This window comes from Galleria mellonella, unplaced genomic scaffold (genome assembly GCF_026898425.1).
Source record: "Galleria mellonella isolate WM207_F2 unplaced genomic scaffold, CSIRO_AGI_GalMel_v1 utg146, whole genome shotgun sequence".
Classification (NCBI taxonomy): Eukaryota; Metazoa; Arthropoda; class Insecta; order Lepidoptera; family Pyralidae; genus Galleria; species Galleria mellonella.
Genome location: NW_026441999.1, coordinates 4,889,713 through 4,904,570, shown reverse-complemented (window position 1 = coordinate 4,904,570; position 14,858 = coordinate 4,889,713). Strand labels below are relative to the sequence as shown.

Below are 14,858 nucleotides of genomic sequence, written 5' to 3'. Positions count from 1 at the left end.
ACGTATTAAAAAGAAGAAAAAAAATAGTAATGGCTTAATAGCTATGTGTGCTATTAAGTATATGTATGTTTATGTATATATTTGTATGTGTATATGTAGTGTATATATATGTGTATATATGTTTGTATATGATAATATCTATATAATAGTGCGCCACCTACTCTTTGTCTTTTTCTCAATGTCCTCTACCCAAAGGTTGTCTGGAAGAGATTGTTTAGCGATAAGACCGCCTTTTGTATCACTTCTCATTAATATTCACTGTATTTGATATTTTTCTTTTTACTTGATGCAATAAAGTGTAAATAAATAAAAAAAAAATAGCCATAAATAAATAAATTTTCATATTTATAATATTAGGAAGAAATTTAATTAAGCCAATATCTCCTTTCTATCTTATGCGTGCTTTTAAGGCACTTATTTTTTATTTCCTCCATTATCCCATTATCCCTACATTATTATATCTGAAGTATTTCGTGCATCCACATTTAAAATTCCTATACTCTTCCCAAAAAACCTGCACCGGTATAGGATAAGTTTGTAAATGGAAAAGAACAATCTCAACCTTCCTATAGGTATTCATTGTTCCATTAATGTGAAATATGGGTCTTATATTTTGTGTTAGCTCTTTTCTTTTAGTTCATACACATAAATTTTGGATATAGGAAAACGAACAAAATATAATTGTTCTAGGAAGTGTATCAATATAAAATAAACAACAGATTTTAAGTTCGACGTTTAGAAACAAAATTGTGTAATCCGCATTAAATGTGGTACAGCAGTGCGATGCAGGAGCAAGTACAAAAACTCAAAATTATTCCACTGTTTTGACTTTATTACTCTTAATTGATCTCTCTTATCAATTTTCCTTATATATTTATTATATACAAATGTAGTCTAGTTACAATTTTATTATATGTACATAGATTCCATTTTATTCATCCAAAATCTTTTGGTCCATTCATAGTAATGTACCTATTTAAAAATTTTATCTAACAGTTTGCTTTAGTTACTGTTTTAGCTTTAGAAGTCAACAAACTCAATCCCGGTAACCTAACGACGTTAATTGGTTAATTAAATAAACCAAAATAACAATGGAACTGAGATCTAAAATAGATTGTAGCTCTCAAATTGCCGGTGAGAATAGTCGACAATATCGAATGTAATGAACGAATTTTTTCACTCCGTTCAATTTTGATCAAATAAAATACTTTATTGCTTGGCTCTTGTCAGACGAAATGAAGGTATCCGTATATTGGACCGCTATATTTTGCTGGATTAATATGTTTTGTGGCGAAAAATATTATACTATAAAATATTTTTCATTGTGCGATTTTTTCGCGATCATGTTTTCATTCTGAGTATTATTTTTTCTACACTTTGATCTACTTTGTATGTACTTGTGTATACACATATGTATTGTGTATATACATATAATAAATATAAATATACAACTATGTAAAGTTTTGCTTTCAATAAATCATATGGATTTTAACTTATTCACTATTTACACGTAATTTTGATTTTAAACTTCAAAAAAGTGTAAGAATATAAATAATATTTTCTTGAATATAAATGCATTAATTCTGAACCGATTGTCAATTTTTTTTTATTGAAATTTAGTGTTTTATACCATAATGATCGTCGCTGTGTGCTCCCGGCATGGAATGGGTCACCCCATTCTTTCCAGTGGATGTCGTAAAAAGCAACTAACTAAATTTAATAGTCGATAGATGGGCAGCAGCGTCCTTCTTGAAGCATTATTAAGGCCTAACTGCGGTTGCCAATGCACCTGCTAAAAATGGCGACTACTAGAGAAATTCCCCTTATGAGGAAGGCCTATGTTCAGCCGCGAACAGTTAACGGCTAATTTGGTATAATATAAAATTAATTAATTAAAATTTATTTTAGGACAAATTTATTTTAAGATTATCAGGGATTTAGGATTTTGTATATCACATATAATGAAGAATTACTCATCATCACCATCACCATATCAGCCTTTAACTGTCCATTACTGAATGTCCATGTCCTTTAAATGTCCATCCTTCGCCTTGGGGGGTTTCACCAGTAGTTGCCACGCTTGGCAGGTGATTTGGCAACCGCAGTCAGGTTTTAGAAATATTTTAAGAGGGTCCCTGCTGCCCTTCCCTCGCCCTCCTTTAGTCGGTTTTTACGACACCAATGGAAAAGGAAGAGAAGAATTAGTACTCATATTTAAATAAATCTACCAGTTATCTACTTCCCATTGAAGATACAAACTCTTGATGACGATGATGATCATTGAATATATTACCAGATGGCGCTGTGTATATTCACTGATATTTTATATTTACTAGCTCCATTCCGCGACTCTGCCCGCGTGACTCAATATATAAAGTATCCTATGTGCTATTTTTTTTCAATGGATGATAATGGAATGATAACCCGGCTGCGCTAACAGTGTACGCTGGCGGGACACCAGTGAGGGATGATAGGTGAGGATGAAAGTGTGATTAGCCCACCGTGATGAATACACCTGGAATTCGGCACGATGGTTTCCAGAGGGAACCACGTGGAGGTCAACCTGATAGGGTATATTGATAGCAATGGGACTGATAGTCCGTATTACTAACAATCCCTTTCCCCCCTATGCGCTAAGTTAGGAAACCTACTCGAGTACCAAATTCATCTAAACTTGTTTAGCAGTTTTGCGTTAAAGAATAGCAACTTTTCATCCATCCATCGTTACAAACTTTCACGTTTATTATATGAATAGAATGTATACTAAAAATACTATTATTTTATAATAAAGTCCCTTTACGATATAGCTTAGCGTCCGTTAGGGTCGTTCAACTATAGGTTATGTCCTGATATATAGGTAGGTACCTTTATATATCAGGACATATTAGGGACAAAATATATAGCCATCGCATATCGACCATTGCTCCGTTTTGTAAATATATAATGTTATACCCACATTAAAGATTATCATATCCCGTTTAGAACGAATAAATGGACGAAAACACTTTATTGTTCCCTTTAAAGATTGATACATATAATTATATAAACTTAATTACCTAAAAGCAAGATAAAGAGGCAACAATGGGCGGCCTTATCGCTGAACAGCGATCTCTTCCAGGCAACCTTAACCTTTTTAGGTTACTAATATTGGATATTCTCTCGTTGATTACTTAGATAATACGCATAATTGCTTACTGTTGTAAATTATGTGAAATTACTTAATGCAAGGGGAGTTTATTGCAGCTTGAAATGGCAAACAAACTGACGACCCACCTGATAAAATGTAATAACCGTCGCTTTTATACTCCACTTTAAATCAAGACAAAACTTGAGTAATATCGGTACCGACTTGATATCTATATATCGTGTTCCTTTGGATATTGATGGCGGAGAAAAAGGTAATTTTTTTTTTATACAACTTAGAATGACAAACAAGCTAACAGCCCACATGATGGAAAGTGGTAATCGTCGCCTATAGATATGAGCAGTACCATGGACATAACAGAGTATACTGTTTCGCCCATGATACCTCCCATGCGTTGCCATTCCTGAGGACTCGGGTGTTATTCCTCTGTACCTAGTAAATTCACGCAACTTAAACTTTTGATTTATTACCTACCATTTGCTAGATCTCATAAAAACTGCTTCACGGTAGAAACACGAATGGGACAGAGATACCCAAGCAATCGACTTTTGTACAAAGTCTCCCTCTGGTAAATATTAATATTGCCCATAGTAAAAACTAAAATCCAAGTCCATTTACCCTTCTTAAGTGGCAAAAAGTAGGCCTTTCTATAAGTTTTGTACTGAACATTAGTCTCTATGATAAATGATCCAGCCATAAAATAACAGCCAAAAAGCTTCGAACTAAAGAATAAGTCACGTACCGTACGAATTGATAATTCACAATATGGGACGATTTAGAAACACATTTTGACGTGAAAATCATCTAGATAAATTCATCAGGAATTAACCATGATAGTTTCCAGGGGGAAACGCGAGGAGGTTACCCTGGTTGGGTATATTGCTAGCAATGGGATTCTCAGTGTCCATTACTAACAATCCCTTTCCCCCCATATGACATATACTATATTATACACGAAATTGAGAATAATATAAAGTTTTTAATGTTATTATAACTCGTAGTCGAAGTGTATATAAGTGTTGTGGATTAAAGAAATAAATTTTAATTTATTTATTGATTCATAAATACATATGTATTTATAAAGTTAAAAAGGGAAATGAATAAATTCATACAACATCGAATCATCCATTCCCAGAAGAGAAACATAAAACAATTTTAATAAATAATAAAAAATTCAACGGCGACTATCGGCTATCACATAAAACAGGGACTAAATTGAAAAACATTTCACCGCAGAGAAGTGGGCGATTACGAATGACAAATCGGCGATAACCGGCTCCAATAACAATGGAATATAAAATGAGACGTTGCCATTTTAAACCTTGCGATACGCCATGAGAGATGCCTTTTCCTTGACATTAAAAGTCCCATGAAATAGCCATTCGATTGGATTCCGTATGTATCGTATACGAATTCGATTTCGTACGATCGAGGAATACGAACGTGCTTTTGGTGTTTAGTAAGATAGTTACTCTGTTGTGCTTAAATTAATTAATTCAATCAGTTTATTACATTGAATATTACATATTTTTTAATAAGACTGATGATTAATTAAATTTTATTTTTGTGATTGAAACATTATTGCATGTATAAACTATTAAGTTATTTAATGGGCTCGTATTATAAAAATTTGCTGGAGGTAATTGGGCGGGATCTTGTGTTACTTAATTATTGTGATTTTTAGTTTATTATATGTACTCCTTTGAATCATATTGCAGAATAACACCTCAATATTTATACATTTATATATTTATACTATATATCTATATATAGGAAACATAAATTTATTTACAAGAAGAAATAATAACAAAATATTACTTAATCCAATATAACATTAAAAAAATATTATTAAGTTATTTAATTAAATTGTTTATTACAAATAATTTAAGATTTAATAAAACAAAATGTCTTTAATCGTAGCAAAACCAGTTATTTTTATTTAAAACTTAAACTACTAAAGCAAATTTAATATAATTTCAATGGGATTAATTTGAAAGCATATTTTTTTAGATAAAAAAAATAATTTTCCAAATCGGTTTATAAATTATGAAGTTATGAGATAATAGACTTGAAAAAATACAATCGAAATGAAAACTTCTATTTTTAACAGCAGACGGATTGATAGCTTGATTGTTAGGCTTTGATAACTTTTTAAGAGGGACGCTGCTGTCCATTCCTCGACCATTAAATTTTAATTACAGGTTTAATACTATCTAATATTAACTATAATCTATTCGCATCATCATCTATTTCTAAAAGTCATTGTTATAGATGATGAATTGTACCAGAGATTTTTGAGTTTTCTCATGAACATGGTAATTATAATGGTGATTGGCCATTATTAAACTTATTAGCTCTTTATCGCGTCGTTGTTCACATGAATAATGAAGGTATCTTATATGTTAATCCATGGTCTATTTGTGCACTAAAATTTCATTCAAATCGGCTCAGCCGTGATTGAGTAACAAAAATCTAAACATCTATATTTATAAACATCCAAATATTTTAAGTTATATAAAAATTGTTAATTAAAGAATTAAAAAAAAACTTTTTTTCAGATTTGTGCCATGCCGCAACGAAGATTCAAGCATCGTTCAGGGGACACCAGGCCCGCAAGCAGACTCAGGCGGAGAAGGACAAAGAACAGCAGGATAAGGTAAAAGCCAGATGGATATTTTTAAATTATTTTAACCAACTAGAATTAGGTCCAACTTTGATACCATATTTTCTCTATACCTATACTAATATATAAAAGAAAAGATACGATTTTTTGTATGTTTGTTTGTAATGGATAACCATTATAATATTTTTTATTTGTATAATAAATACAAGTACTTTTCCAATAGATAAGAGACTCTTAGTAAACCTTATACTCCTAGTAATGTTCTTCTATCACGCGATACCTATACTAGAAAGCACATATTTGTGACATAATAACCAATCGCGTGCAGCTCGCTACAATACGAGTACAATATCACATATGAAAATCGTATTTTCAAAAAATAAATTTATACAACTTAGAATGGCAAACAAGCTGACGGCTCACCTGATGGAAAGTGGTCACCGTCGCCTATAGACATGAGCAGTACCATGGACATAACAGAGTATACTGTTTCGCCCATTATACCCTCCATGCGTTGCCATTCCTGAGGACTCAGGTGTTATTCCTCTGTACCCAGTAAATTCAGGCCATATCCCAACCTTCAAACCGAAACACAGCCATGCAAACACCAAAGCCATGCTTCACGGTAGAAACACGAATGAAATGGTAAACTGCGCAATTTATATAAAAGATATTTGAACACGTGATACTATAAAATAACGTATGGTATGATTATAAGATTTCTATAAATATAATCTGTATTGGACATCAGGTGAACAGTAAAGTCGAAATCTTTGCCAAAGAAATATAAGTTAACCCATATTTCTTTTTCTTAGAGAGTTTGGAGCCTCTCATACTAAAACAACTCGACCTAATCCAGCTAATATGGAGAGCTGGGGGGAAGGGTTTGTTATGTTAGTAATGGGGAGGTTCGTCTTCATTGCTATCAATATACCCTACCAGGTCGACCTCCACGTGGTTCTCTCTGGAAAACATCGTGACTATTTTATCGTTGAATTCGTCACGATGGGCTAATTGATCTGCCTTTTTATCTTCACCAATCATCCCTCAGTGTATCAGTGCTCCTCCAGTGTATACCGTTAGCGCAGGCGGGGTTATCATTCCATTATCATCCATTAAAAAAAAGTATGGACAGCTTGATTGATCAATAAACTTGTGTGGATGCTAAGTTACTTTTTAGTAATATTATGAACATAATTTCTATTGCAGGAGGATATAGAGAAGATCGACTTGACCGACCCTGACCTGAACAAGGCTGCGACCAAGATACAAGCCTCGTTCCGCGGTCATAAAGTGCGCAAGGATGTCCCCAACTAAGGTGACCATACTGTCGTGGCACCGGCGGGATTCTGACTTCGTAGGTACGAAAATAGAATGTGTTCGATTACACCTAGGTTATAAACGTAATGCAAGGTAAATATTATCAAGGAACAAAAAAGTCCACTCTATTTTCGATACAAAAGAACAATTTATCATGAAATCGGTGTTAGTAATGTTATGTCAAAGTTACTCGATACTAAATAGTGATTGAGTTATTGAAAATCGTGCGTACGAAGTTAGACAACCTTGCATCGTTTAATAGTTATGTAAAAGTGTGTAATCGTGAATGAGATGTCAATTCTGTACTAAACTATATACTAATGTCAATTTTTATCCTATACTTGTGTTGATCATCTGTGTGTAGCATTGGATTGACGTGTCACATGAATACCAAAGAGTAGAGAATATTGGAAATGAATTGAAATATTTATAATATATACTTATATATAGAAATCTGTCCCGTTTTTCTATTAACATTTTGGCTACCATACTTCGTGTTAACTTACTTAAAGTTTCTCAACTTTATTTTAACATTCCATTGTATTGTTCTTCTACTTTCAATGTTTGTTGAATATGTAAGAATTTATTTATGAATAAAGTAGTTTTAAGAATATTTAGGGTTTAATTGCTGATAAATCTGCTTCATTTAATGCATATTACAAATTAAAATCAAATTTATTATAATAACTATAATGATGTATAATACATTGAGGCATGAATTGAAATTGTACTTTGCATAGAAATGGATTTTTTTTTAATAATTTTGGGTTTAAATATTTTTTTATTAATTTAATTGTTACTGCCACTCATATTTGCTGATTTTTTCTGTAAAGTTCTGGTAATTTTAGGATTTATATTAAATTAAATATTTAATATTCGCCTATATTGTATCGTTTTTATTTCATTAAATCATTTTCAGGGTTTAAAAATACACAGACAAATTTTCTTTGGAATCTATCTTACCAAATTGTAGTGATGGTTTGCCATTAAAAAACAAATGAGAATTACCTAAGTAATTATATATGTAACATTTACAGGATCAGATGGATAACGAAGCAAAATTTAGTAGTTATTAAAAAGATTTTTTTTTTTTCATTTAATTATCAATAACAAGAGAATATAAAATAATATCGAGAGTGATATCAAAATCAAGCATTTGTAATATCAGAAACACAACATTTTGTACAGTTCTTTTTTATTAATTTGTTTTATATAACTATATAAAATTATACATTGTCTTCTAAATTATCATAACAAACTTCTAATGGTAATCTAGCAGACAGTCCATCTGATGCCATGAAACAATCGTTACCCATAAACACCATCACATTCACTGTTTATATTATATAAGCCATAGTTTGGCTCATGGGATGCCAAGTAATTTCACTCCCATGCAAACACAACTTCTTGAAAGAAGAAACATGAGTAACAGACAAACAAACAAATAAATAAACAAAACAAAAAAAACAAACAAACAAATAAATAAAAACATACAAATAAATAAAATAAAACAAACAAATCAAACAAATAAATCTAATATAAAGTGTAAGTTTATATTTATTGTTTAGGAAAATATTCATTAAAGTAACACTATTAAAGTAACTTCTAGCCTTCTTAAATAATAGCCTTAGTTTTTTAGTAAAATATCATATTTATTTACAATAAACAAATTAAAAACATTCCTAAAATTTGTTTTATAAGAGACGCGAATTAACGTGATCATATTTTTTTTATACAACTTAGAATGGTAAACAAATTGACGGCCCACCTGATGGAAAGTGGTAACCGTCGCCTATAGACATGAGCAATACTATGGACATAACAGAGTATACTGTTTGCTCCCCATACCCCCCATGCGTTACCATTCTTGAAGACTCAAGTATTATTCCTCTGTATCCTGTAAATTCACGCCATATCTCATCCTTCAAGCCGAAACACAGCCATGCAAACACAACTGCTTTACGGTTGAAATACGAATGGGACAGAGGTATCCAAGCAAACGACTTGTACAAAGTCTCTCTCTGGTATATAGGTAAACTATGGCAATTTACCTGAATTATCTCGACGTTTCGACCAGGTTTCACCAGTAACTACAGATTTATTACCGTCTCTTATAAAACATAAAACCTGCAGCACGAAAGTCAAAGAGTTAACATTCCTAAAAATTATTATGAGGATATAAGTAGCACGGATACACTGTCATCTTCATGTTATTATTTTGTTTTTTATATCTGTAATAATAATTATTGTTATCTAGCATTCTTTGGTAAACTTTTTCATTAACAGCATTATTATCTTGATTTTCATTTAGAGTATACATTTTTGAATCTACGGGTTCATCAGAATCCTTAGTTTGTACAGAAATCTTTACATCGTTCCATTTTCTCCAAATTCTATCATTAGGAATAATTTTCTTTTCACAATTCCTAGAAAATGCATCATTTTGTTTGTATCTATATAATTCTTCATAGTTTATTTGATCTGCAAAAGGGTATTCATAAGGTGACTTGATGAATGTAATATCTGGCCTGTATGAATTTGTATTCGACATTGTATCGTATACATTCCCATTGAAATATTCCTGGTCGTAAGTGTTTTCAGGTTTATAATAATAATTATCATCTTGATAATCAATTTGCGCTGGTGGAGTGTTTTGTTTCTCTATAATCTCTTCATAATTACGATTTTTAATTACAATTCTATCACTAGGATCTGAAAGCAAAGTACAAATAATAAGAGTCTTAGTAAAATGCTAAATATTTTCTAAGTTTTTACATGGAACTAACATGAGAAATACATACCGCATTGAAATGATTTTACCTCATTCGAATCTATATTGACTACAAATTTAATCTTGTCCATTACTTCAGAACCAGTTGTGACAGGTTTCGTTGCTAATAATTTATATTTTTCTTTTCTATTAACATCCGTTTCGATATCAGGGTCTTTTAAATTGTTATCATTAACCATTGTTTTAGTTTCGGTATTATTTTCTTTACGCTTGCTATTAGTTAGGACATTATCCATGTTTGCTTTCGAATTTAAATTGTTGTTACCAGATTTTAATATTTTATGTACAACATCTGTTGTACTTTTAGTTGCATTTTTAACAGATTCCTTTCCATTATTAGTAACATTTCTTGTATCATTATTTATATTTCTGTCTAATTTCGTTTTAACGATAGACGAATTTGCCTTGACTTTTAGAGCCCTAATGTCAACATTTCTTAATAGATATTCGGAATCAGTATCATGTGAATCCTTGTTATAATGCTTTGTAGTTTGTTTTTGGTTTGTCGTATTTGAAACAGGCAATTTAATTTTGACTTGTAATGATTTCTTATCTCTTACATCAATATCATTTTCAAAATAATCATGTTTTTTGTATTTACAACTTATTTCTGTAGATGTGTTATTTTTAATCTCATTATTCTTTTCTATTTTTTCTTTCTTTTCTGGCGCTACTAAGTTGACGGGTATTTTGTTATTTAACTGTACTGTTTTTATTGGAATAAAAGCTTTCCTTGTTAAATCTTTATCAACGTAGGGATTAACAGATTTCGGGATAGTTTGCATCATAGGTATTTGTTTTAAATTGTAAATGTTTTGTGGTAACACATTTATTGGTATGGTATGCGCCTGAACGAATCTAGGTCTTTCTTTAAGATTTCCTATTTGGATGATTGGATTATGATCGTTAACTACTCGAGTATATTCATGATTCCTTTTTTTACGGACCTAAAAATATATTCATATATTTTCATTAATCCTTAGTAATCTAAGCATCTAGTTTTATTCAAATACAGCAGTTATTTAAATGTGATTGAGTAACAAACATCTTAACATTTTAATAAACTTTCATTCAATTTCATAGCAGGTTTTGATTTTTTTTTTTACATACTCTATTACACGGCTGGTTGGATTAAAATTAATTTTAATATACATATTTAGACAATACTTACTACGTACTTTTCATCCCATTATTTTTTTAATATTAACCTTTATATTAATACATTTTATATATAGCCATCTGCGTGATTACAGATGTAGCCCCTTAATAAATATATTATTATGTCACTATCTTTTACCTGCTACTTCGCAAGTGTGGATTTTAGATGCAAGAATATTTATAAAATAGATAACTTCAATAATCCATTACGATATATTAAGATAACTGTAAGAATTATATTTAATTTAGTGCAGTAGTTTTTGCGTGATGTCGAAACAAACATATAGACAGTCAGATAAGATTTTTAAAAATTATATATTCAAGTTAAAATGCATTTAATGCCAGACAATTTTGACATATTATGTACAAAATGACTAGGTTATAGAATTTTAATACATTTTTGCATACTGGTGTATTGCATTTTGGTGAATCATGTAGCTCGAAGTGTACACAACTGGACATGTAATGTGCAAATTAAGAATCTGAATCTGAATTAGACAAAATCTATTTTGTTAGTAGTAAATTTATAATTTAATAAATCATATACCTGAGAGGCATTCGATCAGGACGGCAAAAAACTAGGACATGTTTATTTTGTATTTTATTCAACGTCCCGACGAAATGCCCTGTCACAGGTCTATGGACATCCTCAGCTATCATTTTAAGGATTTGTTATTTATATTATTTTTTTAAATGTCTCCCACATAGCTGTATATTTTGTGTAGTTATATTTTTATTATATTATAAGATTACTACATTACACTATAATAAATAAACTATAATAAAATACTCACGCCGTGATTCTCTAAAGTTTGACACAGTTGCAATGAAGCTATGTATATTAATGATAGTTTTAGTAACTTCATGTCATTAATTTACCTGAATTATAATATAACATCGATACTACGAGAATTATGTGTCATGAGAACAGTAGTTCAGGAATGATTCCAATCTCTAATCTTTCGTTTATATTCGAGTCTGTATACATTAAAATTGATTTGTCATACTTTGACAATGTTTAAAAATACACTTGCATAGAGAGTGCATATTTAAGTGATAAGGTCTTTTTTTTATGCAACTTAGAATGGCTGCTGAGGATCCACCTGATGGAAAGGGGTAACCGTCGCCTATAGACATGAACAGTACCATGGATATAACAAAGTATACTGTTTCGCCCATGATACCTCCCATGTGTCTACCTTAGAATTTGATTAGGAAGCCTAATTTATGTTATATGTTTTATTATTTATTATTAATATTATTAACTGTTATCAGGCAAAGAAACTGACCACCTTCGATTACCAACTTGATGGTAAATATTCTAGCTTACATACATTCATACATACTCGTATCTGTCACGCCTGTCTTTTTTAATTCTAGCTTATTATTAATTAAATTACGAGTAATTCAAATAGAAATATAGATTAAAATTCGAGATTAGTCTCTTTTCAAGGGAATGCCCTACAAGTGAAAAGATCCTAAAAAAATATTCATTGAAAACAAAAAAAAAATCTTCAATCCTTCAAAAAGAAGGAGATTTTTTCAATTCTGTTATATTTTTTATGTTTATTACCTCATAACTTCATCAGATCTAAACCGATTTGAAAAATTCTTATATTATCTGAAAGAATATAGTAACTGATTGGTCCCACAGAAATTTTATCAAAATCGGGTCAGTTGTTTGATTTTTAAAAAGAAAATAACCAATTTTGTCACAAATGAAGTGGGTTTTAATTAATTAATATAACAATTCTTTAAATTCCTTCCTTTCCCTTGGGTGTCGTAAGAGTCGACTAAGGGAGGGCGAAGCATGAGCAGCAGCGTCCTTCTTAAAACATCTCTAAAAGTCTAACTGCGGTTGCTAATCCGCCTGCCAAGCGTGGCAATTACTGGAAAAACTTCTCTTACGGGGAAGGTTTATGTTCAGCAGTGGACAGTTCACGTCTGAAATAATAACAATGATGAATGTGAAAATACTATGCCATTCTACATCGTGTGGTCCCGGCATAGAATGGACCATCCCTTCCTTAACCGTGGGTATTGTAAGGGATGACTAAGGGAACCTCAATGGTCAAAAGATGGGCAGCAGCGTCCCTCTTAAAACATATCTAAAAGCCTAACTGCGGTTGCCAATCCGCCTGTCAAGTGTAGCAACTACTGGAAAAACTTCCCTTACGGGGAAGGCTTATGTTCAACAGTGGACAGTTAACAACAGGTAATAATAATAATAATAAAATTTTTAATTATTAGCCTCAAACACTAATGCCGCGCGTTCAATTGTGAAATCTCGTATAGAAAAAGTATCTACGTATTTTTTTAAGACAGTATTCAATTTCGCTGGTAAAATATCCCTTCATCCAGTTTTCCAGTAGTTGCTATGCTTGGCAGGTGGGTTGGCAACCACAGTTAGACTTTGTTGATGTTAATGCCCCTAAGAGAGACGCTGCTGCCCACCTCTCAACCATAAAGTTCGAGTAAGAAATAGGTGGTCCGTTTTATATCGGAACCACACGGCAATACTATATATATAATATATCACCTATATTATAAAAAATATATATATTTCAACTTAACTTTAGCATTGAATAATTACAGACTCGAACAAAAAATAAATATACAATTTATTATATATAATAAGAGCTAAAATATTTTCTCGTATAGATGTCGTAGGAATCGTTTTTATATCGCAAACATAATACTTTGTGCTACATCTATTTTTGTAGTAAATAGGAAATAATATTAGTAATATTTCCACAAAGGAATTACAAGACACAACATCCCATCTACATTGTTAATAGCTATTGAAATAGCGGCTCTTTCGTATTTCCATCGTAAAAGATGAGAGGCAAACAGGAAAATCATTAAATAAGAAATGCTATGGGGTTTGTTCAAGATTTACGTGACTATCTACTTCCCTTTGAAGTATTTCTTATTTATTCATTAATTAACATTTAATTAATTACAATTAACATTTTCTTGCATTTTTCGTCTTCGCTAACGTAAATTTTTTTTTGTACAGTACGAGAATCTCAATTTATGATTATTTTCGATTATTTAATGACAAAATATTGCAGTAATAATCATGTTTTAAAAGTCAGCAATTACAATGTTATACCTACTGAAAAATGCGTCATTTTTACAAACTCAGTCAAATTACTGGGTACAGAGGAATAACACCTTAGTCCTCAGGAATGGCAACGCATAGGGGTATTAAAGGCGAAATAGTATACTCTATTATGTCTATGTTTATAGGCAATGGTTATCACTTTCCATCAGATGGGCCAGCAACTTGTTTGCCATTGTAAAATAAATAATAATTAAATAAAAAAATCTTGCAAGATGAATTAGAAGTAAGTTTGTTTGTTTGTGGTAACACTATAGTACAGTAAAGTCTTAAATTATAGGATACAGAGTTCTTAAAAAAAGAATGAGTACGATGGCGGACATATTCTATGAAAGAGATTTCTTCTAGACAAGCTTTGAGTGTCTGATAGTAATTGTAAGTAATGAACTAAGTAAGTAAGTACATAATAATAAGCGAATAAATTTTTTATCCATCTTTAGTTCTGGTTGCAATACTAAAATTGAAATATTTTCAAAATGGCCGCCATGACAACACAATGGCGGATAATGGATACTTTTATCAACTCTATTAATATGCGGATCGAATGAAAAAGCTCGAAGTGTAAGTAACGATAGAATAAATGATTTCATTTTGAAATGGCCGCAGCACAAGATGGCGGATTACATTATAAAACCTCATCTAAAAATATTTTTAAACACTTGTTCATTTATAAAGCCGTCTTTGTTGTAAGCATTTC

General features: G+C 31.2%; 2 protein-coding genes across 2 annotated transcripts in view; one reads left to right on the top strand and one right to left on the bottom strand.

Annotated features, from left to right (window-relative positions):
• Positions 1-7,971, top strand: part of LOC113515297 (uncharacterized) — a 220,175-nt gene extending 212,204 nt beyond the window's left edge. Inside the window, exons 4-5 of the mRNA XM_031908406.2 lie at positions 5,704-5,801; positions 6,978-7,971. Of these exons, the coding sequence (XP_031764266.2) occupies positions 5,704-5,801; positions 6,978-7,085 (206 nt within the window). The 3' untranslated portion in view covers positions 7,086-7,971. The remainder of the gene's footprint in view (positions 1-5,703; positions 5,802-6,977) is intronic.
• A 904-nt stretch (positions 7,972-8,875) lies between these two features.
• Positions 8,876-12,081, bottom strand: LOC113515298 (probable serine/threonine-protein kinase clkA). The gene is made up of 3 exons (XM_052891937.1): positions 11,832-12,081; positions 9,890-10,826; positions 8,876-9,800 (listed from the first exon to the last, which is right to left on the bottom strand). The coding sequence occupies exons 1-3, from the start codon at positions 11,901-11,903 to the stop codon at positions 9,247-9,249; spliced, it is 1,563 nt and encodes a 520-aa protein (XP_052747897.1). The 5' UTR covers positions 11,904-12,081; the 3' UTR covers positions 8,876-9,246.
• Positions 12,082-14,858: the final 2,777 nt, after the last annotated feature.

Excerpts from the sequence above, each read along its gene's own strand:
- LOC113515298 (XM_052891937.1), bottom strand. The coding sequence starts at position 11,903 with ATGAAGTTACTAAAACTATCATTAATATACATAGCTTCATTGCAACTG. Across the intron at positions 10,827-11,831 it reads AAACTTTAGAGAATCACGGC|GTCCGTAAAAAAAGGAATCA; the intron begins GTGAGTATTTTA and ends ATATATTTTTAG. Across the intron at positions 9,801-9,889 it reads GGTAAAATCATTTCAATGCG|ATCCTAGTGATAGAATTGTA; the intron begins GTATGTATTTCT and ends CTTTGCTTTCAG.